Source organism: Molossus molossus, unplaced genomic scaffold (genome assembly GCF_014108415.1).
Source record: "Molossus molossus isolate mMolMol1 unplaced genomic scaffold, mMolMol1.p scaffold_m16_p_20, whole genome shotgun sequence".
Taxonomy (NCBI): domain Eukaryota; kingdom Metazoa; phylum Chordata; class Mammalia; order Chiroptera; family Molossidae; genus Molossus; species Molossus molossus.
In genome coordinates, this window is record NW_023425356.1 from 53028653 (window position 1) to 53053626 (window position 24974).

General features: G+C 61.8%; 1 protein-coding gene across 2 annotated transcripts in view; it reads right to left on the minus strand.

The window, feature by feature from the left end:
* Positions 1-24974, minus strand: part of PBX1 (PBX homeobox 1) — a 206084-nt gene that overhangs the window by 21340 nt on the left and 159770 nt on the right. For both annotated transcript variants that reach the window (XM_036273128.1, XM_036273129.1), the window contains exons 3-5: positions 12373-12617; positions 6867-7057; positions 2147-2282 (exon numbers count right to left, since the gene is read on the minus strand). In XM_036273128.1, the coding sequence (XP_036129021.1) occupies positions 2147-2282; positions 6867-7057; positions 12373-12617 (572 nt within the window). The remainder of the gene's footprint in view (positions 1-2146; positions 2283-6866; positions 7058-12372; positions 12618-24974) is intronic.

Sequence of the window (24974 nt, forward strand, 5' to 3'; positions counted from 1 at the left end):
AACGGAGGTGTGGCTGTGGGCATGGACCAGGTCACTCAGCGTGCGAGGGACAGACCCCAACGCCGAGGGCACCGAGAGGTTAGAGCTCGTTCCAGCCTCCCCCGCCCCGAGACTTTGATTCAGGATCGGGTGAGACCGCAGAACGGACATTGCTGCAAGTCCCCCGGCGTTGCCGACGCTGCCTTCCGTAGGTCCTGGGGTTCAGGAAGGGCGGTTTGGGGGCCGGGGCGGGGCGCAGGGAAGGACTTCAGGTGGACTTCGCTGAGTGAGCCTGTTTTGCTGTGGACCAAGGGAGGCCCCTTAGCACAGAGTTTAGAAGAACTGGTGACTGAAATAAAATGGTTCAGGGCCAAGGCGAGGGCACGAGGAGAGGGACACTAAAGAAAGCGGTATTTCAGGGTCGGCAGAGGGAGGGCACCCTCAAACACTGGGCAGGAGGGCCCAAGAGGCAGGCGCCTACAGAGGACCCCGCCACGGACAGCAAGAGATGAGGATCCCCAGGGGAGCGTGGCTGTTACTCGAGAAGGAAGGGAAGGCGGGAGGGGAGAAGGGAGAAAGTTCCAAAGGCACCCCCAGATTTGGGAACTAGATGGAGCTTTAGTACATTATGTGGTCCCAGTAACGACGGTTGGTCGATGGGGCAACCAAGACCTGGAAAGAGAGCGTGAGCTCCCCGAGGTCTCAGTGTGGACGCTTGGCCCTGAGCTCACACCCCTGCCCCTGGACTAGTCTGGCAATGGGGTGCTGAACAGCTGGGGAGCTGTGGGAGGACCGGGTGCCCGGGAAGGAGGAGGGCATGGTCTTGGGGTGGGGGAACGGGCGACACCTATGTAAACAGTCATGTTAATGGAGAAACTGTTTGCACTGTGTGTCTCCGTGTGAAGGGCGTGAGGGTGGCCGAACAGGCCAGGGGTCCGTCTGCTGTCCAGACAGGACACGGACTGGCCCCGGGAGAGCTCAGGCCGCCTCCCACAGGGGCCTGGAATTCCGAACCCCATGCTGACATCCACCGACGGAGTCGGGGCGTGACGCCCAGCGGGGGCCATTCCTCACACAGGCAGCAAACACCCAGTGTCGATCCGCTCCCCTTGTGGACAGGGGTCGAGATCCGGACAGGAGAGGTCAGAGGGCACCTGCCCGTGGTCCGGGGACTGTGCTTTTCCGGGGTCGCCGGGGCTGCACACGGCCCGAAGGGAGGTCTGAGCTGAAAAGGGACTGGTTCTGCACACCCCGTCTTTCTGCAAGGGTGTCGCTGTCGCTGCACAGAATCACAGTCTGCTGGGGCGCCCCTGGCACGCTCCTCCGTGCAGACCCATGTGGAGTCTGTCTCCCGGCCAGGCCTAACTCTGCAGGCTGATGGGATCGCGCCCTGCGGGGCGACAGAAGCCAGGACGCGGCCGGGGAGGACAGACGCTCGGCTGCTACAAAGCGATGGGAAAACATTCAGGGGAATTTCTCACTGCGGCAGGCCCGCCCCCCTGCACCCCTCCTTTGGAAACAGCGGTAGAGCTGGGCTCAGGAGAACCCTGGGACTTCCGCCTGGTCCCAGCTGGAGCCGGTGGTGGAACCGGAGGTCCCGACGGAGTGAGGGGTTTGGACGGACCCTCTGAGCAGAACGAACACACATACGTGTGAATACTGCCTCCTCCCTACTCCAGGTTAATGCCAAAGACTCGGGTCCACAAACATGTTACAGCATCTTCCATGTCAACCGGTTACGACTGCAGCTGTCAGGGAGGGGTGCTCGGGACCCCATGTGCACCCCCTCCAGCGCCCCCCGCCGTCACAGGGGGTGCAGACCAGGAGGCAGTTCAGACCCTGCCGTTAATAGGTCCATTCCCTGACTCACCGAGTCCTGGGCTGGGCAAAAATGGGCCAAGGAACTGACTGTGTTTGAGAAAAATCAGAACTGGGCTCACTCTCCAGGTCCACGGAGGAACCTTCCCCGCGAGACAGGGCGGGCGGTGGGGGGCACCGAGCTCGCTCCACAGGCCCTGCCCTGGGTCCGCGGTTTCGGCTGGCGGCTCGCGTCTGGGCTCTTACCGGACGCTCTCCTACGAGCACCTCACGCGCCAGCAGCGCCGACCGAGGGCTCGGGCCGGGGCACGGCGCCCCCGCCGGCGCGGGCCGGCCTGCGGGGCCTCACCTGGGACACGGTGATGCCGCACTTCTTGGCTAACTCCTCTTTGGCCTCCTCGCTGGGGTAAGGGTTGCTGAGGTGGGAGTAGAAATACTCGTTCAGGATTTCCGTCGCCTGCTTGTTGAAATTCCGCCTCTTCCGCCTGCACGGGAGACAGGAGACAGGAGACAACACACACGCGTTCACACCGAGTTCACACCCACGGGGAGGGGTCCGCTGGGAGAAGACCCGGCCTTCGGGAGATGGCGAGAAGGGGCCGGACGCCGAGACCAACGAGCATCTGCTGATCCGCACGGGGCCCAGGGGAGGGGTCACACGTGCTGATTGACACACGTGCTGATTGACACACGTGCTGATTGATTGACACGCGGGAGGAGCGGGAGGCTTCCGACCACCTTGGCTCTGAATGGGACTCACTGAACCCCCGTGGCCTGGGGGTCTCTCTAGGCCCCGGCCCTGCTGGAAGTGAGGTGAGGCGCGTGACCCTCAGGGGCGAGGGTGAAGGCTGGCCGATCACTCAGACCGTCACTGCAAGTGACCGGCTGTCCACGGGGAGGTAGAGAGGGTCACGCCGCAGGTCTGTGACGGAGCCAACAGGCTGATTCGGGTCGGCCTGGGGCAGACCCTCTGGACAAATCCCCTTTGGCAACCGCACAGGGACTCTCGGTCCCAAACGCAAAACAAGTCACGGCTGTGTCTCCGTCCTGCCCCCACGGACAAGCAGGCGATGTTTCCAAGAGGCCCACCGCGGACCGAGGGGCCAGGCTGCGCGGCGCCCCGCTCAGGAGAGAAGCGGTATTTCCTGGGCAGGAAGCCGCTGGGTGGTCAACCAGAAGCCCGCCGACATCTGTCATCGACAGGAGGCTGGAAGGAAGGTCACTTTTTGAATGAAAACATTCTTCTGCCTTTAAAAACCAGTGCTGCCCGCCGGTGCGGCTTGGGCTGAGCATCGACCCTGCACCAAGAGGTCGCCAGTTCGATTCCCGGTCAGGGCACAGTCCAGGTTGTGGGCCAGATCCCCAGTGGGGGGCGTGCAGGAGGTGGCCGGTCGATGTTCTCTCTCATCGATGTTTCTATCTCTCTCTCCCTCTCCCTTCCTCTCTCTCTAAAACCAATAAAGAAAAAAAAAGAAAAAAAAAAGAAAAACAGGTGCTAATTGAACTAATTCGAAATGAGGATTCCTTCATTCCCCCCCCCCCCCAAGGCCCTGCCGAGGCCCCTGGCTCCCTGCAGACCCAGCTGCCCCTCCCCCGGGAGGCGGGGCCTCCTTCTTGGATCCAGTTCTATTAGCTCTTCACCTCGCTCGCTTCCATCGAAGTTTCCCCTTGCGGACGAGACGCCCAGGACGTCCCTGGTTATGCCAGGGTTTAGAATTTCCCAATTTAGCCCACAAAAAGCACAGCTCACCTTGCTAGACAGGAAATTCAGCTAATATTGTATTTTCAGGGTCCCTCTTGGATTAATTAACACAATAAAGTGCCTGATTTTACCGGGCGAACACCATCTGTCCACAGGTGTGAACCACATCTGTCCAGATGATGCCAAGACGAAGCTGCTCTCCCAAATCCCGCTGCCCTTCTGGGCCACCGGGCACCAGAAACTGGGCCGATCGGACTAAAAGCCCCGATGAAGAAGCAGGGGTGTGTTCAGAGCTGCTGCGTGATGAGGGTCTGGGGGAGCAACGGCACTGTTGCCCAGGCCGGTCCTGGCAGAACCCTGGCTTGGTCTTTGCCTACAGGGGACAGCTGTCGGGGGCCTGGGGACCGGAACCCCGGAGGCGGCCCTGATGGGGGGCCTCACACATCACTCAGCCGTTTGCACCACAGTTACAGCCTGCGCTTTGCGACTCCCATCGGAGCTCCAAGGCGGCCTCCCGGGGACACGCGGGTCTGGGCGTGCGGACAGACCGCTGTTCCAGCTCGCCTCTCCCTGTGCCGGGCCGGCTTCCCCGGGCGGGCAAATCTACGTGGGAGGCCCCTCGCCACCCTCCTGTGGCTGTCTCAGCCCAGGGCCGGAAAACCCCGGATCAGGATTTTGCAGAATTTCAAGAAACTCAGGGAAAAGAACACACTTCCGAGGGTTAGGGTACCGGAGCTCAGACATCTATCTGGTTTCCCCCTCTGGCTTCAAGTGGTCTCAGCTCAGGGAGCCCAAGCGGATAAAAGCTCAGAAAGGCGGTTACTCGGTTTTGAGTTGAAGAAACACGGAAGTGGCCCAGCGGGTGTGGCTCAGTGGACGGAGCCGTCGTCCAGTGGGCAGAGAGGTCTCTGGTTCGATTCCCGGCCAGGGCACATGCCCAGGTTGCGGGTTTGATCCCCAGGAGGGGGTGTGCAGGAGGCAGCTGATGGATGTCTCTCTCCCTTCCTCTCTCTCTAAACAAATCAATAAAAACAACATTAAAAGAATCACCGCAGTGGACCGAACATCACTGAATAGCTGCAGCTTCCTAGGGACGGCAGGGGAGCAGGACACCCAGGCCTGTAGACAGACGCTGCCGACTACCTTCATGCCGCCCCCCAGCCTGACCCCTCACCCTGGCCCTACCCTTAACCCAGACCCCATCCGGCATGGAGATCTGAGGCCTGTCCCTGGAGGCTGGACCGATGCATGCTCCTGTCCATCTCTGCTGTTCCCGTGGTGACACAGCCCCGGCCGACAGTGAGGGCTCAGCTGGGAGAACGGAAGGCTCCCCCCCAGCGCCCACGCTCCCTGAGGGTGGGTGGGACTATGGAAACGACCGGCCATCACTCCTCCGACTAGGCTACAATCAGCTGGTTTGAGTCCATGGGAACGAAGAACCGGGCGAAGTGAAAATGGCAAGATTCTCTCGCGGGCCGGGCTGCGGCGTCTAGGGAGAGGGCAGCTCCGCGGAGCTGGGACCTCAGTCCTACGGCCACAGGAAGTGCGTCCGCCCACAGGAACCAGCCTGGGAGAGGAGGCTGGGCCTCAGGTGCGATTGGGTCTCAGTCGCTGCTCCGCGACTCCCGACGACAGACACGGCGAGACAACACCTGTGCTGTGACATTCGCATCTGCAGGTCTGGCTGCTAACAAAGGCCCGTCCTGTTGCTAGGCCAGGTCCCTGCACTTCCGTGGACCTGGTGCCCGCTCCCTGAAGTCCGCCCGCCCAGCAGGCCAGGAGGCAGCGCCGGGACCGCCCCGAGTTGGAGGCTGCAACACGCACGTGTCTCTCTGCTCGGCCTCGGGAGGGCCTTCGGGTCACAGTCACGGACACCGAGCCAACCCTCAGAGTGAGCGCTCAGAACAGGGACTGCGGGCGGGCTGTTCTCGCTGGGGACCTGGCTCAGCGGACAGAGGCCGCCCTGGAGGGACTGCCCTTCCGGGGGCACCTGGGGCCTGGGGCGAGGCGGAGGCTGTGGCACCAACCTCGAGGCGGAGCTGCCCGGGCAGGGCAGGAAGGAGCCCGTGACACGGGGACTCTGTTCCCCCTTCTCCCCGATTCCTTTCTTGAAAAGAACTCGGTCTGGGCCCAACTTTTCTTTTTTCCTGGATCTGCCGACATAAATACCGACTCCAGCATTTTAACGAGGGGCGTTGCCATGGGGATGGCAGAGAGGCTGCTGCCATCTCTGGGAGGGACCCAGACAGAGGCCACCAGTCACTGCACGGAGCTGCCCCCCTGCCGCAGAGAAGCCAGGCCGGCAGGGGGAGAGGCACAGGGTCCGGCCCCCGCCTGTCCCACACCCAGGCAGGAAAAGCCACCTTGTTCCCCGTCTCCGGGGACACACGCTGGCTGGCGCTGTCCATGTGGTTCCACGGGCCCAGACGTGCTGCGTGAGGGCGCCGAGGAGATGCCAGGCCTGTGGACTGTGAAGACCACAATGGGGGGCAGAGAGAAGACACGATTCCAGGGGTGAACCATTCTGAGGGAGCCCCTCTGCGTCTGATAAAACCGTGGTCGTGACACGGCGCACCTCCGGACATGCCGGAGGTTGTAATAACACGCACTGTGGGTTTCGGGGATCACCGTCAGACAAGTGGGTGGAGAACTGCCTTTGTGGACGATGCTACCCGAGGACCGAGTGTCGGTCAGAAAGGACGTAGCAGCCCTGCCTGCAGGCCGGAGAAGAGACCCCCAAGAGGTCAAGGATTTGGGCGAATCCTTTGGGCGGGGGGCTGAGGACGAATGGCCCGTCCTCTGCTTGGTTTCTGCCGTAAGGACCTTGGCATCGGGGTTCCATGGGACTCCCTGAACTCGCAGCGGGGTCCTGGCGGCAGTGCGGGGTGGCGACGTCGAGCCTGGAGGGAAGCTCGGCCCGTCGGGCAGCCCCTTGCTCCCGTACGCACCAGGGACCACGACTCGTCTCTCCTAAAACCCGCTGGGAGCGTGGCACGTGGCCATCACCCGTGTGCGGTGGGGAAGGACCCAGAGGACCTGAGTCATGGCCTGTGGGGTGCGGCCATGACGGGGCAATAAGGGGGTCTCTGCCTGGCCGGGAGCTCAGCTGGTGGGAGCATTGTCCCCAAAGGCTGTGGGCTCCAACCCCAGTCAGGGCACACGCAGGAATCAACCGGTGAATGCGTAAGAAGTGGAACAACACTTGGATGTTTTCTCCCTCGGTGAAATACTCTCAGAAGAAGAGAGGAGCCCCCCGGGCAGGAAAACAAGTCCCGCCTCTGATGCTCCGGGCATAGGCATCACCCCAGCCCACGTTCCGCAGCCCTGCCCCGAGCCCTGGCCCTCCCTCGGGGCCGCGGCGACTCACCTGGCGTCCAGGAAGCGGGAGCGCAGGATCATGACGGCCTCGCAGGTGCTCTGCTTCAGCTGCATCTGGATGGAGCTGAACTTGCGGTGGATGATGCTCACCATCCGCTCGATCTCCTTCGGGGAGATGGGCCGGGTGCGGCTCTGCTCGCGGAGCAGGTTCATCACGTGGGTGGTGAACTCGTTGCAGGCCTGGGGGACAGAGCGGCCGGCGGGGCGTGGCGTCAGGTCGGGGGCACGGACGGCGTCACGGCCTCTCTGGGCCTTGGACGCTACCCTCCGGCCACGTGTGGGTTGGGAGAGGGAGGGAAATTCTGAATCTTTTTTTTTTTCATGACTTTGCTCCTGTAAAAGACCGGACATGACAGGTCACACGCCTTCACCCCCAGGCGCAGGGCCCGCCCCGGCCGTTACGTCTGCGGGAGCAGGGCCTGGGCGCCTGAGCCTCCCGGGACCCACTTCTACTCGTTCGTTATCAGAACCTGTGCTGGCCTCCCCTCTGCCTAGAGGCCTCGCGACCCAGAGGACCCAGGGGCCGCCCTGCGGACAGGAACCTCGCAGGACGACCAAGATCAGCTCCGGGGTGAGCGGGACGCCGCTTAGCTCCTCACTTCACAGGCGAGGAGACTGGCCCGGAGAGGCGGGACCCTTTCCAAAGCCGCACAGCCAAGAGCGGCCATGAAGCAGGACCTGCTCGCTTCCTGCCTCCTCCAGCCAGGGGCTCGGCCGCCCCCGAGCCCGAACCCACCCCTCTGCGCACCCGCCCTCTCTTCTAAGGACAGTCCCCAGCGCCTGGAGCCCGCTCCCCAGCTCAGCATCCAAGACGCATCTGTCCCGGGGAACCCCTGTCCCGGGGAACCCCTGTCCCGGGGAACCCGGGCAAGGCTGCCGCAGTGGATTGGGTTTGCGACGGGAAAGGCAACAGGCCACTCTGGGAAGCCAAGGACTGGACTCCGAGGCCAGCCTGATCTTAAGGACCGGACGCGTTCGTTGACGCCACGTGGTGGGTTCCGGCAGCACGGAGCCCTCCGGTCAGTGGCACAGTCCCCGTGACAGTTACCGTCGCCCTCTGAGCGATCCTTGGGTGCGCTGGGCCAGAGACACAGGGATGCGCCCGCTTAGCTGTGTCCACCCCGGGCCCGGGAGGCTGGCTCTGACCTGCCTCTGCGCAGAGTCCGGGGGATCCTTCCCTGCTCAGTGCCCCCTGTTCGCCTGGGTGGGTGTGGCCATTCCTAACCTCCAGTGAGCAGGAGAGTCCCCAGGCTCAGGGCTGCCCCGGGGGGAGCAAGCCCCTCCTGGGAACACGGCGTCTGGGGCCCAGGAGAGGCACCGGCCACCTCTGCGACCCGCTCAGCGGTGGGACCTCGAAAGTTCCCTTACGCCTCTGCCCCTCTTCACCCTTATTTGTGACAAGGGGTGACAATGTCCCCCTCGAAGGCTGTGGGGAGCATGAATCGAGCTACTGTGTCTGTCTGTCCACACAAACAGGCACCATCTCTTCAAAAGGTGGGTAACTTAGCCCGGCCGGTGTGGCTCAGTGGGTGGGCGTCGACCTGCACCAAGAGGTCACCGGTTCGATTCCCGGTCAGGGCACATGCCCAGGTGTGGGCCTGATCCCCAGTGGGGGGCATGCAGGAGGCGGCCAGTCGATCTCTCTCATCGATGTTTCTGTCTCTCTCTCCCTCTCCCTTCCTCTCTCTCTAAAATCAGTAAAGAAAAAAACCATTTTTAAAAAGACGGGTAACTTAGGGTCCCGACATATGACGGGTAGACGTCTCCAGGCCTCAGCGTCTCTCTCGGTGGAAGCAAAGGGGTCCCTGGTCCTCTGCAGACAAGTGATGGACATCAGGTCCCTGGAGCCTGCTCTCCACTAAGTTACCATAGAAACACACACTGTATAATAAGTTCACTCTCCCCGAACCACCCCCACGCCAACTGTACGAAGAAAGGGGGGCAGACCCGGGCCGTGAGCTGGCTGGGATTCCAGGAGCTCGGGGTGGGGGAGCAGTTGGGGCGCAGCGAGTGGCTCGGCCCCAGCTCCAGGGGCCCTGCCAAGTGGCTCCCGCTGCACAGCCCCGGGGCTCGGCTGAAATCAATGCTCTTCACTGCGGAGAATAAAGACACTCACACAGTCTGATGTTTTCCAGGGCCCCGTACCCAGGCCCCTCCCGCTCGGCCGGGGCAGCGGGGCGGCGGTGAGCCGGCTGCTGGGACACGGCCACCAGCGCACAGGTTCCCAGTCCGGACGGAGCGTCAGGGCCCGAGCTCTGCGGACGCAGGCCCACCCCCTCCGCGCCCCAGCCTGGGCCCTGGCGCCGGGCTGCCTCCCTCGCCCCCTGGATACCAGGTTACGACTGCCCGTCAGTGGACCCTACAGGCTGGCGGCTTCTGGGACAGGACAGTGGAGACGGCGCCTTCCGGGGGCCGAGGGCAGGTGTCAGCGCAAAGCCCTCTGGGAGCTGCAAGGGGCGGGGGCCTCTGGGAAAGTCTCGCTCGAGACTTGGGGTCGCGCTTCCATCCTGCTGGGCCTGGCCCCCCCCAATCCTCCCCCCCGCAGCCCAGATCCGCCTCGGAGACTCGGCCGTCCCGTCCCGGCAGCGCTGTTTACCAAGGCTGGGGCCCCGCGCGGCCACCAAGCCCCGTCTGCTGAAACACGGCACACGGCTGAGCCCACTCCCGCCGCCATGGGCTTGTCTGTCAGCGCTCAACGACCGAGGACCCCCGAAAACGTGTGAACCCCGTTTCATGAGACTTCCCTCCTCGCCTGTGAAAGGCCCTCGAAGCCGGCTTTGCTTACTGACCTCGGGGTGACGCATGGCTGACTGACATAGGTTTTTGGGGGCGAGTGGGGTGAGGAGGTGGGAAGCGAACCGACGGCCTGGTTATCTGCCCCTGGAGCAGAGCACGCGCGGGACAGAGGCGGCCGTCGGGTCCGCTGGCCTCTCCTCCGGGCACGCACGGGGCACTGTGAGGACAGCCCTTCCCTGTCCTCGGCAAGGCGCCCTGAGGAGGGGCCCAGGAAGCGAATGCGACGTGTCTCAGACCAGCGAGGACGGCATCGTCCCCTACGGTCTGCATCTACTGTAACTACAACACAATGCGCAGCGACGAGCCCAGGGTGTGGGCCCGACCCCCAGTGGGGGGCGTGCAGGAGGCGGCCAGTCGATGTTCTCTCTCATCGATGTTCTCTCTCTCTCTCTTCCTCTCTCTCTAAAATCAATAAAGAATAAAAAGAGAATGGTACCTACAGACCTTCCCACCACACTCGGGTCATCTGCTCCGGGGTGACGGGGTGTTTCCTGAAGCCCCAGCTCCCGACACCCCCCTTCTTCATGGCAGGTGCGGTCCCTGTGCGGATGCTGAGGGGAACGTGTCCTCCGGCCCCAGAAGGGACGGGACAGGCCGGCCCTCGCGTCTGCGGAGGGGCTCACACTGCACACTGAGTGAGGAGTCAGCCTCGCCCCGGTGAGCGTCCCAATCTGGACCCCGGGAGACCCAGCCCCCCACTGGACGTGTGACCCAGACGCATCACCTAACCTCTGACCTCCCCATCCTCACCTGGATCAAATGGAGACGAGGACAGTACCTGTCCTGGACCCTGCCCCAGAACCACCTTGGGGAACAAATGTGATTGTGCCGTGCTTCGGGGGAGGGCAGAGGGTGACGGGTTAAATCCAGGGGACAGTCCGTTCTGTGCTGGCACCTCCGCCCAGGACAAAGCCAGCTTCTCACTCCTCCTGCTTAGCATCCGTTCCCTCGTGGGTTTCCCGGGGCGGGGGTGGGGCGCACTCTGGCCTCTTCTCGTGCCCTGCGGTTTGGCGCGAGTCACCCGGGTAACAGGCAGGCCAGGTAGTTGTGCCAGAGGCGGGCTCGGTGGTGAAGGGGAAGGAGGAAGAAGCCAGAGGCCGCTGGGGACCTCTGAGGGGAGGTCCTCGCGGCTCCCACTTGTCCCGTCCTGGGGGCAGACTGGACTCAGCGTGATGGTCCAGCTGCGGGCCCTCCTGGTCAGCCAGCTCACCAGTCAGCATCTCCTGGGCCCTGCACACGCCCACATGAGCCCAGGCGGGCGAGGGTGACAACTCGCGGGCTCCCAGCAGGGAAGGGGTGAGGTTCCGACACCCCTCCCCGCCCCCACCTGTCTGCTGGCCCAGGTGTGGCCTCAGGCTCCCAGCAACCTTATCTCATCACAGAGGGAGTTGGCAGAAAGCCATTTCAAAGGTGGACAGAAGTACAATAATGAAACTTTCTTCGCTTTAAGTTTTCAAATGCCCGTTTCCATTTTAAATTGAAATTGTCTGTTAAGTTTGCATTTGCCCTCTGCCTAGACAGTCCCAGGTGGGCGGCAGGGCGGGCCGTCCACCTCTGCTCTCTCCCTCTTCTCGGGGCTCCAGAAAGAAGGGAACCTGACAAGTCAGTGACAGACGTGACCTGTGGGACCAGGACCGGGTCGCCCCAAGAGGCGGACACGAAATACTTAAGTAGGTGGGGGAAGGCTGGTGGGGGTCCTGCAGAGGTGGTATCGCTGGGCCAGCACAGGGGCGCTCAGATAGATGAGTGGAGTGTGTGTCAACGTGAGTGTATTTTGTGTGTGTGTGAAAGTATACTGTATATGTGTGTGAGTATGAGTGTGTGTTTGAGCCAATGTATGTCAGTGTGTGCGTGACTGTGTGCATTTGTGAGTGTGTGAGAATGAGTATGATTGTGACTGTGAGAGTGTGTGATTGCGACTGTGTTTTAATGTGTGTGATTGTGTGAGTGTAGTGACTGAGTGTGTGTGCATGAGTGTGTGGTTGTGACTATGTGAGTATGTGAACGAGTGTGATTGTGAGGGTGTGAGTGTGTGATTGCGACTGTGTGAGCGTGTGGTTGTGACTGAGTGAGTGTGTGGTTGTGACTGAGTGAGTGGGTGTGAGTGTGAATGAGTGTGATTGTGACTGAGTATGAGGGTGTGCGTGTGGCTGTGTGAGTGTGTGACTGTGATTAAGGGTGTGAGTGTGACTGTGTGAGTGTATGAATGTCTGTGACTGAGTGTGTGATAGTGACTGTGTGTGAATGGCTATGACTGTGAGTGTGATTGACAGTGTGTGTGTGACTGAGTGTGTGGTTGTCACAGTGAGTGTGGGAGTGTGTGGAGGGAGGTCTCAGACGAGGGGAGTCCCGCTCAAGGGAACAGCTCACCCCGACACCCGCCACGTCGCCGACAGCCTTTCCTTCCATGCTCTCCGTGGCCCTAACATCCCTGACTCTCTCCGTGGCCCTAACATCCCTGACTCCAAGCCCACAGCTCTCGGCCACGAAGCACCAGCTCCGACGTGGCGTGTGGGGGACACTGGGGCCCACAGACTGCTGGCGGAACGTCAGGACGGGAACCCACGTTTGCCAGACTCCAGGGGCCCCAGAGACCTACGCGCAGAGGGCACGTGGTACGTCGTGTGACAGCAAAGCCGCTCTGGGCAGAGCCGGGACCCCGCGGCGCCCCACGCCCCCACCGCGAGGCCCGCAGTTACCTGCTCGTACTTCTCCAGCTCCGTGTGGTAGATCTGTCTGATCTGCGACAGTTTGGCCCTGTAGTCCGAATGCTCCACCGAGTTGTCCGAACCCGCCCCTCCGGAGGCCGCCGCCGCCGCCGCCGCCGCCGCAGAGCCGCCCCCCTTCTCGGGACCTGCCACCCCCTCCGCCAACAGCATGTTGTCCAGTCGCATCAGCTGGGGGTCGGTGGGCTCCTCTTCCTGGGCCCCCCGGATACTCAGAACTGCAGGAAGACAGAGGAGGGGTGTTAATGGCGACCCGCAGAGATCATAAAGCCTGGAGCGTCAGCCGTGTTGCTGGGCACAGAGCTCCCGAGCGCCGTGCAGTGGGGTCCGGGGGCTGGCGAAGGGAGGACCGTGCGGGGCGCGTGCTTGGTTCTGAGACTCCTCCGCCTGCGAGGGCCCGAGGGCCGCCGGTGCGCGGGGCAGGAGTGGACCGGGGGACGGTGGGCAGGGAGCGTTTCATGGGGACAGAGGCTCATTCCGGGGGACAGAGCTCTGGGCTGGTGGTGACGGCTGAATGACAGGGTCCTGGATGTCACTAAGCCCGGCTCTGAAAACAGTTAGAACGGCACATGGTGTGTCATGTAAACTTTATCGCAACTAAAGAAATTCCAAGGCTGCAAGAAATCTATTATAACAACATAATTTCCTCTTTCGCCCCCCAACCGCCAAATTTTAATGGAAGGCGAAGCATTTCCTTCTTCTAGTCTAATTTTAGATTTCTGAGAGTTTGTGGCTTCACGCTCTGACTCTAACAGTTGACGAGCCTGGAGTTTCATTCCCAGAGTGACCTCGTCGGGGGTCCAGTTCGTCTGAAACCTGAGGCCGCCCCACTGGACGAGCCGCGCGGAGGGGGCTGACCCAGCAGACAGCTGGCCCTGGGGCAGGCGTGTGTCCCCGGAGATTGGGACGCTGCCCTGTTGGCGACAGCGGTGGGCCCTTCGAGCAGACTGTGTCGGGGACTCAGAGAAGCCGGGGTTCTGGAGGGATGGGGGAGCTCCGGTCAAGGAGACGGATGCCTTTTAGGGAAACTCACGACCGCCCGGGGAGTGGGGTCTGGACCGGAGGGGATGGAGTGATCTGGTCACTCAGCAAGGAGCTGGTGGTCCCTTCCTACGTCGCACACCCGGTCACAAAATAAACCTCCGTCCACACCCAGCGAGGGGGCAGCAGCCAGGTCTTTGTTGAGGGGGGCCCTGCAAATCATTTCCAATGAAAACCACTGGAATGTGAAAACCACGTGGGTAGGGCAGTGACGAAGGCCGGGCTGGTTCCCACTCCCCGGGAACCAGGGAAGCGTGACCGCGGACTGGCGGGGTGCAAGCGCTGATTTGGGGGCACATCTGGCGAGCCCACGGGCTTTGCCCGGGACGGGAAGGACAACACAGCCACGCTCACCTCCGGGCTTCGAACAGGCAGACTAGAGCCCGCCGGCAACGCGGTGCCCAAGGAAACCCCCATTCCTGCAGGGTCGCCCGCACAAACCCCTGGATGGCCTGGGGCAGTGTCCAGCCAGGGCCAGTGGTGGTCATCGGGGCAGAGGATAAAAGGTGAGAGAGAAACATGGATCGGTTGCCTCCCACAAGCGCCCTGACCGGGGCTTGAACTCACAAGCTGGGCAGGGCCCTGGCTGGGAATCGAACCCACACTCGGGTGCACGGGACGCTCCACCCCGAGCCGCCCGGCCCAGCACACTCCCTCCCCTGAACCATCAGTGGGCAGCACAGCTACGCACACAAACGCCCACTGATCTAATTCACGTTTTCCTTGGTCTGGACACAGCACGGGTTTTAAATGACACCAGGGAGGGAATGACTAGGGCTGGACGGGGGCACGGGAGGAGCCCCGCCCGCCACGGAGGGTGAGGACGGCGCAGGGTGCGAAGCCTTGGTCCACACGGACTCTTCACCCTCAAGTGTGAAGGGTCCGTTTAATGGGGGAGGGAGGGACGATTAAAACAACAACAAAAAAGTGTTAGCATTTCACTTAGATTTCATCCTTTCTGAGCCCTGTGAAAATACTTTTTAAAAAGAAATTAGGATCCACTACAATGTAATAGGATTGGTTTCCACATGTGGACAGTAAGAAACTGGTAGGATCGCTATACAAGGCGCCACACCGCAGATGTTCTCAGCTCGGGTAAAAAATTCAGAGTGAACTGCGAATGGGAACAGGGAGAAGAGAGAGGTTCCCTCCCCTCTGTGCCCTGGCAGGGTCTGCACCCGAACCCAGTGGCCCTGGGCTGGGCACGGGTGGGTGAGGGGGCACGGGCAGGCGAGAGGGGCATGGGGGTGAGGGGGGTATGGGAAGATGAGGGGGGCACAGGCAGGCAAGGGGGGACACGAGTGGGTGAGGGGGCATGGGGGGGCTAGGGGGCACAGGGGGGTGAGGGGGGACACGGGTGAGCAAGGGGGGCACGGGGGGGCGAGGGGGGCACAGACAGGCAAGGGGGGACATGGGTGGGTGAGGGGGCATGGGGGGCGAGGGGGGCACAGGCGGGTGAGGGGGGACACGGGTGGGTGAGGGGGCATGGGGGACGAGGGGGGCACAGGCAGGCGAGGGGGGCACAGGGGAGCCAGCACACACATTGTGACCCACTACACCCGGGCGTGGGACTGACGGGAAAGGAGCCAGCTACAACACCCACATGTTAAATGCATAACGAGAAGGGGACCTGTCTAACCAGAGCCGGTGCTCCCTATTTACGACTCGAGGCTGGCACTCTGCTGAGGTGGAGACAAAATGATTATTTAAAAGGTCTTTTTATCTCTGGACACCACGAAGACTGAAGCGAGCTTTCTCCAGGGCACCGGCGACGCTAACACACCCTCCACGACCCAGTTCCGCCCGGAGCTGCTACCTAATCCAGCAGCCATCACATCCCATCAGCTCCCTGGGCCCTGACGGCATCCGCCCGCCCCGTGTCCCTGCCCAGGAGCCCAGCGGCTCTTCCCGACGCAGGTTTTAAAGGGCAAACCCCCCATTTATGCCAGTGCACTTGGGGGCTGAATAGTCTGGTCTGTGCACGCCTGCTGCTGAAATGTTACCCATTGCCCTGGATTCTATCCCGGGGGAGGGGGTCCCCAACAGGAGACTTCACCCTCTGGGTCATAATTCTTAGAGGAGTTTCCTGCTCCAAAATCCACCCCCTCACGGAAAAGACCGGTCAAGGCAGGTAAGGGGTTTCTACAGAAAGGGTCACGCCCTTTACAAAGCATCTTCCACCGTCACCGGCCCTGGGGTTAACTCTGCAGAAACTCCCGAGGTAAGAGAATCATCACAGCTCAGATCCCCACTGTTCCCACTTTGCTTCTCTCCTCGCAAGCAGAAAACACACCAGCCGCAGAGGCACATTCGGGATCTGGGGCGGGAGGGCTGGCACAGGCCGTCTGTCCCAACCTGAGCCCTGCGGGGGCCGGAGCAGCTCCCGGCAGGCCCACTAGAGGGCACTGTGTCTGCACTGAGGACAGGTGGGCAGGGAGCACCAGGTGTGCCCGGCCGGATCCACAGCCCCAGGTGGGCAGGAGGCCGGGCTACAGGCAGGTCGTCTTTGCATGTGGACAGCACTGCAGGGACTCCAACCTGGGCCGAGACCCGGAGAGCGGCCAGGTGGGGGGAGGCAGCCGCTTAGGTGGGAGCCCGCACGCTCTCTGGCCGAGCCCTCCGCTTGATGTGAAGGCACAGGCTCCCCTCCCCGCAGGGTGTCCCACTGTCCCCCCGCCAGGCTCCCGGACCCACGGCCGGGAGGAGCTGGGAGGGTGCAGCCCCGCCAGCCCCCAGCGGTCAGACTCTGGGCAGGAGTCCGATGGACATGCGCGTCCTTGCGCTTTTACAGGAAGTGCAGCACGCTTGCCTCCTGAAATGCCAGGCACCCCTTCAGGTGTTCGTGCAGGACTCGACCCTGAGCCGCATCACGTAAAGGCGGGAGGGTTTTCCAAGGTCAGAGCAGAGACTGAGCCCACAGGCAGGACCGGACCAGAACCTGGGCCGCAAACTCCGCCTGGACCACGCAGCACGAGGGCTCGGCTCTCTCAGTGGTAGTTCAGTGGGTGTGCAATTAGGGCTGTGTGTGTGCAGACACACACACAGACACCTACACCCCACACAGAGACACACACACACTGACACCCACACACATACAGAGACACAGACACACTCACAGAGACAGACAGACACACAGAGACACACACACACTAACACCCACACATACAGAGACACACACACACTGACACCTACACCCCCCACAGAGACACCCCCCAACAGAGACACACACACACTGACACCTACACCCACCCACAGAGACACAGACACACACACACACACTGACACCCACACACATACAGAGACACAGACACACTCACAGAGACAGACAGACCCACACAGACACACAGACACACACACACTGACACCCACACACATAGACACACTCACAGAGACAGACAGACACACACAGACACACACACTAACACCCACACATACACAGAGACACACACAGAGACACACAGACACACACACACACTGACACCCACACACATAGACATAGACACACTCACAGAGACAGACACACACAGACACACACACTAACACCCACACATACACAGAGACACACACAGAGAGACACAGACACACACACACACAGACACACACACAGAGACAGACACACACACACTGACACCTACACCCCCCACAGAAACACACACTGACACGCACACACACACACACTCAGTCCTGCTGTCAGGTCCTGACGGTCCTGGAGGGAGAAGACAAGCAGAAAGGAGGACAGGAAGGGGCAGTCTGCACTGACTCTGAATTTCCTTAAATCCCCGTGAACGCGAGGAAGGCCCCGAGGCAGCCGGTTCACAGACCCGTCACTGGGGCCACAGGTGCAGGACAGACGTGGATGCTCAGGTTTCAGGGAGGGGTCAGCGTGGGCTTCTGGACGCCGCAGGTTTCCCCGCCCAGGCCCCTCCCACTTCGCCCCGCGGCTGCCCGGGGTGGTGCTGGCCACCAGAGGTGTCCCAAGGGGCAGACGCCTCGTCTCCTCGCCTCCCTTTGGCTCGGTTCCAGTCGACAGCATACCCACATCGTAAATCTCAGTAAGGATTAAATCGGGTTATGTTCATAAAAGCACATGTCGGTGCTTGGTAGCCGGTAGGTTTTCGACTGTTGGTTAAACCTAAGTCGACCCCATTGGTAAAGGTCCCCGCGGGAAGCCCCGGGACGCAAGAGAGGTGCCGAGTTGAGTTCTATGTCTGTGCGGGGGTCTGGGATCCCAGGCCCGGTCCTCCTATGGAGGCTGGGAGCCCGGGCTGACGGAGGACATTTCCAACGGCTTCTTCCCCATCTCCTCTCCTCCGGGCCCTCCCGGCTCCCCTTCCCCAGAGCGCACGGCCTCCGGCCTGGGGCACCTCCTGCCCAGCAGGGCTCCAGGCCAGTCCCCCCAGCCGGAGCGCCCACCCCTCCGACCTGGCGGAGATCGCCTGGGACCACGCGTCCTGGAAGCCGAGGGGCCCTGCTGGGAACCACTTAGCGTGGAAACCATCTCACCTTGTGTCAGACAAGCTGGCCTGCAAGTCATCTCTAATAGCTGCTTTCAAGTCTCCATTAGAAAATAAATAAATTATAACCGGAGGAGAGGCGAGCCTCTGCTCAGACCTAGCGGTGAGGAAGGGGTGGAAAGTCAAAGGTGGGAGAAAAAGGACGAGCATTGCTTTCCACGAACAAGGCAAGAAGGACGCACCGAACCCCATGTTGACGGTGACACGGTTATTTCACTCGCTAATATTTACGCTGAGCTGCGGGGTGGAGACTGTGTCTCCTCTCCTGCCTGGGACGTGGGGGGGGGGGGGGTCAGCACAAAGACGAAGAAAAAGGTTGATCTGTTGGTTTTTTTCCAACACATCCCTGTCTGTAGACTAACAGAGCCCTGGTTTTTGGCCGTGGCCATTGGGAGGAGAGACACTGTCATGCTTCCCTTGCAGCTAGATGTGGTCAGAACTCTTGTGACAAAATTCTGGTCAGAGATCAATGAATGGAAGTTAGACATAAAGCTCCTAGCAAAGTCCAAATGAAAGATTACCTTTCTTACCCCTGTCTCCTAATCTTCTGCCAACTGGAAGGTGAATACAATGGCCGGGGCTCTAGCAACCACTCTGGACCATGAGTTGGCCTGGGGAACGGAGGCCACCGAGGGAGAAAAACCCGACAGAAGTTCTCAGACCCTAGAGCCCAGCCACATGGCTGCCTCTGCACTATATGAAACTGAGAGGAACGGACTCGTGTTTGTTTAAGCTAAGTTCTTTGGGGGTTTGGGGAGGGTTTTTGTCTTGTTTTGGGTTAGCTTAACCAATCCGAGCTGATGCAAGCTATAGGAAGGAAAGGGGAGGGAGGGGGAGAGAAGGAGAGGGAGGGAGGGGGGAGAAAGGGGGGAGAGAGGGGAGAGGGAGAGAGAGGTGGGGAGGGGAGAGGGAGGGAGGGAGGGGGAGGGGGAGGGAGGGAGGGAGGGGGGAGGGGAGAGGAAGGGGAGAGGGAGGGAGGGAGAGAGGGAGGGGGAATGGGGGAGGAAGCTAGAAGGCAGAGTGACTGGGTGCTGGCTGGCTACGGAAGAAGTTAGTAGGAGGCATGTCACACAGAATCCCGAGCAGCACAGGAAGAATTTCTTCCTGAAAACAGAGAGGGTTTGGGAGAGACAGGAGGAGCCTTGAGGGCTGGGGAGAGGCGGGGTGTTGGGCGGCCAGTGAAGCCTCGAGGGGAAGCCAGGCTGGGGCGGCTGCACGAACCCGGCCGGGAGAGGACTCTGTGGGGACCTGCAGGCGCCGAGGTGGACTGACCAGGGACCCGGGCAGACAGAAGCGGACGTGTGAGCTCCCTTCCAGCCAAGAGCTGCAGGCGGGGAGCCCGTCCCGGGCACTCAGCTTTGCTGGGACACGTCCGCTCGCTCCGGTGAGGTAATGTTTGGATGCTCACCAGCCCGCGTAGTCTGTCCGGTTCTGAGGCTTGGGAGAGGGACACGGGGGGGGGGGGGGGGGGAGAGGTCCCCACACACCGCCGAGAAGACGCCACCTGTCCCTTCTCCCCGGTGTGGAGACTCCAGCTCAAGGGCACCAGGTCTATTTCTGGGCACCCAGGTCCATTTCACAATTCGCGCCAATGAGCTCGCTCTCTTCCATGACCACAAACAACACCTGTGACCCAGCCAGTCGCCTCCCACGAGGTCACCGGGGCCCTTCGGGGGCAGCCTGCTGACGCTCCATCGCCGCGCGGGACAGAAGCCACAGAGCCCGCACCTTGCCTCTGTGCGTCGCGGCGCGTCCTCAGGCGGGAGCGGCAGGAGCTGGGGCAGCAGAGCCTGGAGGCCTCAGTGCTTCCAGGGTGTCCGAGCGCCTCTGCAAGCACCCAGCCTTTGACAGCTGGGGAAGGTGGGGTGCGGAACCGGGTGAGCGTGTCTAGACCGGCACCCCAGGCGACAGCCCGGTGCGTGGGGGGCGTGCAGGGGGCGCCGGTGTGAGAGCCCCGCAGCCCCAGCCCCCTGTGGTCCCTCCCAGCCTCCGCTCCAGGGCGCTGAGTGGGGGTGGGTCTTTCTGCTCCGGGAAGGATCCGCAGGCCGCTGTTTCCGGTCTTCCTGGGAACGGAGAAGCGGCTGCCCCGAGCTCCTGGGTGTCCTCCCTGGAGCCCGGCGCCGCCCACGGGCTGGAGCCCGAATGCAGAGACACCTGCCCATCGGGCGGGCTCATGTTTTCTCCAACTTGTTCCAATTCCATCCGGAGCAGGCTCCCCAAACCCCATCTAGTTTCCAGGGGATGCTCGGAGAGAGCCGGCTTCCAGTGGACGACCAAGCTGAGTGAACAGAACATGCTCTCGGGGTGCCAGCCGCAGGCGTGGGGTCACGGGACCCCCTCCTGGCAGGATCAGAAGGAAGGGCTCCTGGCGGCAGCACTGGGGCCCCCGCAAGACTCTCCCGCAGGGGGCGCCCCCGTGGGGACTTGGTGGGCACCATGACCACCACCATCAGGAGGCAGTCACCCCCAGGGGTGCTGGCTGAACACATCAAGTCGACAGAGAGAGGGGACAGGTCGCCTTCATTTTCCTCTGAAGACCTGCCCCTGAGGCTGGGCCTTACTTACTGGGGTTCTTACTGGGCTTATCGGGACGTGTCCTGTCCCCTCCTCCACTGAGGAGCGGCGTCTCCCAGCCCACGCGGTCTTCTGGAGGCCACTTGGTCCTGCAGGATGGAGGAGGCCACAGCAGGAACAGGTGGCTGGAGGTCACCTTAGTGCCCACTCGCGTTCCCTCTGTGCCACGCTGCTGCTGCGCCCCGCCTGGCTCGGCTGGCCGGTCTGCCCACTGCTCAGCGACAGCCTTCCCTTCGGCGCGGCGAGAACAGACCTCTCCGGGGCCGGGCACGCCCTCCCCGGCCGTGTCCCGGTCACGTTCACGCAGCAAACACGCAGTCTCTCTGCTGGGTCCCACACGCCCACTGGGGAGACGGGACCAGAAATGAGGCAGGTTTGTTTGGAGAACCACGGGGGCGGGGGTCACGGGCTCATGACGCCAAGTAAACCCGACAGGGGTCGGGACTGCGGGGCGACGCTGTTTTCTTGTGTGGAAATTAAACTTTATGTGAAATTGGTCAAAAATGAGCTCATTTGCTCTGATTCTCGGGTGGAGACTGTGGTGTATGCACCTTCCTTCAGACGCGGGCTCCAGGCACCGGGGAGCAGGGCCGGGGGCACCCCGTTGGCCGTGCAGCAGACCCCCACTCGGGCTCTCCCGTCTCAGCGCCTCCGGCTCGCAGGCTGGGAGCCGGGGGGACGCGCCCCTGGGAGGGCACGGGGCTGAGCCAGGTCACGGGGCTGCAGCGGCAGCTGGCAAACCCCACCTGGCAAACCCCACCGCTGGAGGCCGAGGTGAGCGCAGAGGCCGCTTCCTTCCGCAGAACTTCCTGCTCTCTCCGGAACCAGCCCCCCAAAACTACTGACCACACAAGGCGGCTTCTCCGCTTCAACCCTCTGCCCCACCCTGTCTCAGAGCGAACCCCGAGTCGCAGAATCGCCCGCACACCGAGCTGTCTGGAGGTGCCGCTGCGGAGACACTGAAGAGCGGACTGGTCCTGACTTCTGGCGAAGGTCCTGTCGCTGTGTCGCGGCTGTTTGGTGACGAATGGCGTCGGGTTGCTGGCGTAATCCCCCGGTTTCATCTCCACCGACCGACTGACTGATGGTTGACTGACTGAGAGGAGCTGTTGTGCTCGTTTACGGCCCTGATGGGGGAGGAGCCGAAACCGGGGAGCATCAGGCGATGCTCGGCCCACAGAGCCACCGGCCGGGGCCCAGCCTTGGTTTAGGTTCAGCCTCACACGGGAGCCTCGCTGAGCCCAGGTTCTGCCCCCTGTTCTAAAACCAGGACTCTGGGGCCACCTCTCTGCCTTCGTGTGCTCCCCAAATGACATCGGGGCTCACGGGAAGGGGAGAAGGTATTTGAAGTTTCCCAGTGACAGAAGGGCCTTCCTGTCCCCACCATGTACCCTCTGCCTACAAAACACTGAACAGGTCACAGAGTCAGTGGGCCTCGCCTCCTCCTCACAGGACCCCAGATATGTGACGGCACCATGGTGGGATGGGAAATAACCCTGAGTTCTGTGCACCCACGCGTACCGGTGTGCACCACGGCGGGACGGGAAATAACCCTGAGTTCTGTGCACCCACACGAGCCGGTGTGCACCACGGCGGGACAGGAAATAAACCCTCAGAGTTCTGTGCACCCACGTTAACTGGTGTGCACCACGGCGGGACGGGAAATAACCCTCGGAGTTCTGTGCACCCACGCAAACCGGTGTGCACCCACGTGAACCGGTGTGCACCACGGCGGGACAGGAAATTAACCTCAGAGTTCTATGCACCCACGCTAACCAGTGTAGGCACATGTCTTCCCTCCGTAGGAGACACCTGGGACCTGAGCCCAGTGTAGACCTAGAGATTTAACCGGACCAGGACCCGCTGATCTGTAGACCCGGAGGTTCTACTCAGACAGGTGCACACGGCTGCGGGTCCCCGAGCTCAGGGCAGCAACGCAGCAGAGGGGAGACCGTGACCCTTTCGTCGGTGATGGGTGGAAAGAATTATGACAGGAACAAGAAGCAGGGTTTTTCGTTTTATCCTCACACGAGGATATTTTTCTATTTATCTTCAGATAAAGTGGGAGGGAGGGAGAGAGAAACATCGATGTGATCGAGCCACATCGACTGGTTGCCTCCCGCACGACCCGACCAGGGCGGGGGACAAACCGCAACCGAGGTTCGTGCCCTTGGCCAGAATCGAACCCGCGACTCTTTGGTCCACGGGCCGACGCTCTGACCGCTGAGCAAGACCAGCCAGGGCGAAGCAGGTTTTCTTACTCCCCTCCGCTTGTTGCTGTCCGTGTGGCTCTGCGCTCGGAGGACCCTGGACTCTCAAAGGACGACGGTCAGTCCGCGCTCACGTCCTGAGAGAAAACGCCGAGCTCAGCTCCGGGTCGGAGTCGGGGAGGCGGCACCACTGGTCACTTCTGACTCCAAAAGCTCTGAGAGCACTTCCGACGCTCAGGGGAACTTCGGGCTGTGGGTCCCCGGACAGCGTTCTCGCAGAGCCGAGCGCTCCCCGAGTCCACGTGTAGAAGAGAGAAGGGGCCCTGCCCGTTTGCTCCTCCACCCCCACAGGCCAGCACACACACACTCACACACACTCACACAGTCACACACGCTCACACACAGTCACACACACACACTCACACACTCACACAGTCACACACGCTCACACACACTCACAGTCACACACGCTCACACACAGTCACACACACACATGCTCACACACACACCCAGACACACCCACACACACAGTCACACAGTCACATACACAGTCACACACACTCACACACACTCACACACACTCACACACAGTCATACACGCTCACACGTTCACACCCCCCCATACACACAGTCACACACCCAGACACACACTCTCTCACACACTCTCACATTCACACCCTCCACACACACAATCACACACACACTCTCACACGCTCTCACATTCACACACACACACAGTCACACACAGTCACACACACGCTCACATGCTCACACACACACCCAGACACACACTCACACTCACACAGTCACACACTCTCACACGCTCTCACATTCACACACACACACATGCTCACAACACTCACACACACTCTCATACAGACTCACACACACACACACAGAACCCACGATGTGTGCCCCTGGGGTCCAGCTGTGAGTCCGGAAGCTCAGGCCGCACTACGGCGGCACGCGGACCTCCTGGGTTCACACCCCTTCCCCCCGAGGACGAGAAGGCCCCTCGCACATCGCAGAAGGCTTGTCGCTCGAACCAGGCTCGCGGCTGCGCAGTCCATCCACAGCCGTCTCGGGGCGACACCCTCTGCGTGGCCCCCGGATTGTTCTCAGCAGCATGAATTAAGTTCGGAAGGAAAAGAGATTTCCCTGGGGGACAATTCATCAATCCCGAGATTGCTGAGCTCGGGAGACCTGGTCTCCTTTGGAAGGTGGAAGGACGGAGCGTTCGGGGTGCGGGGTGGGGAGAGGGCAAGAAAGCCCTCCTCAGGCAGAACGTGCAGTCTGGGGCCGGGCCTGCCCTCGGTGACCCCCGCAGGGGTCCGGGCAAGTCTCGGGCTCCTGGCGTCCCGACGGCTCCTTCCACTAACGGGGGAGGGAACAGCTGGCGGCTGCGCAGAGGCCGGGGGCACAGCTGAGATCAAGACCCCACTTCTCGCCTCCTGGTCCGAGCTGCAGCCCCACGGGCCGGACCCCGGGGCCGGCGTCCTCGGTGCCGTGAACCGGTCCGGTTGGCCGTGCAGCACACGCCCGACCGTAATCAGCATCAAACAGAACAGGCCTCTGCCCTCTCGGGGGGATTAGCTTCAGCCACAGCCTGAGGGACGCTCCTGCGGCCTGTGGTCCCCGGCACACGTGGGCCCCCACAGGGAGGCACAGGAACGAGGCTGTGATCACCCTGGGCGGTGGCCGTGGCGACACAGGGTCTGGTTTCAGGGGAAGAAAATCTACTCCTTCTGGGCCTTGGAGAAAGTCTTTAAGTCCCTGCATCAGAACACGTGTTCCGGGTCCATCAAAAACATAACAGCCCCAAATCGTAACCAAGGGCGACATCCTCCTCAACTGGCCACAGCAGCGACCTCAGCGGCGTCTGTGGCACAGAGCCCACGGCCTCTCCCCACGGCGGCGGCCTCGACCTGCTGGGTGCACCGCACAGGGCCTGGAAACCGCTAAGGAACGTGTGCTGGCCTCGGGAACCCAAGTCCAGAAACTAGGAGGCCCCCCCGCCCCTCGACGTGGCTGCGCCCACCCTCCCCACGGAGCAGCCGCGTTCCCGTCTCTGGGCGGGACGTGTCATCCCTCCTGGGGTCCGGCAAATCCCAGGAGAGGAGACGACTCAGCCTCTGAACGTCCCCCACCCGCCCCGAGGACCCTGCCCACTTCTTCCCGAAGGAGGAGGTTTTAGGTTCATACTGTGCTCTGCTGGGCTGACTTGGCATCATCGCCA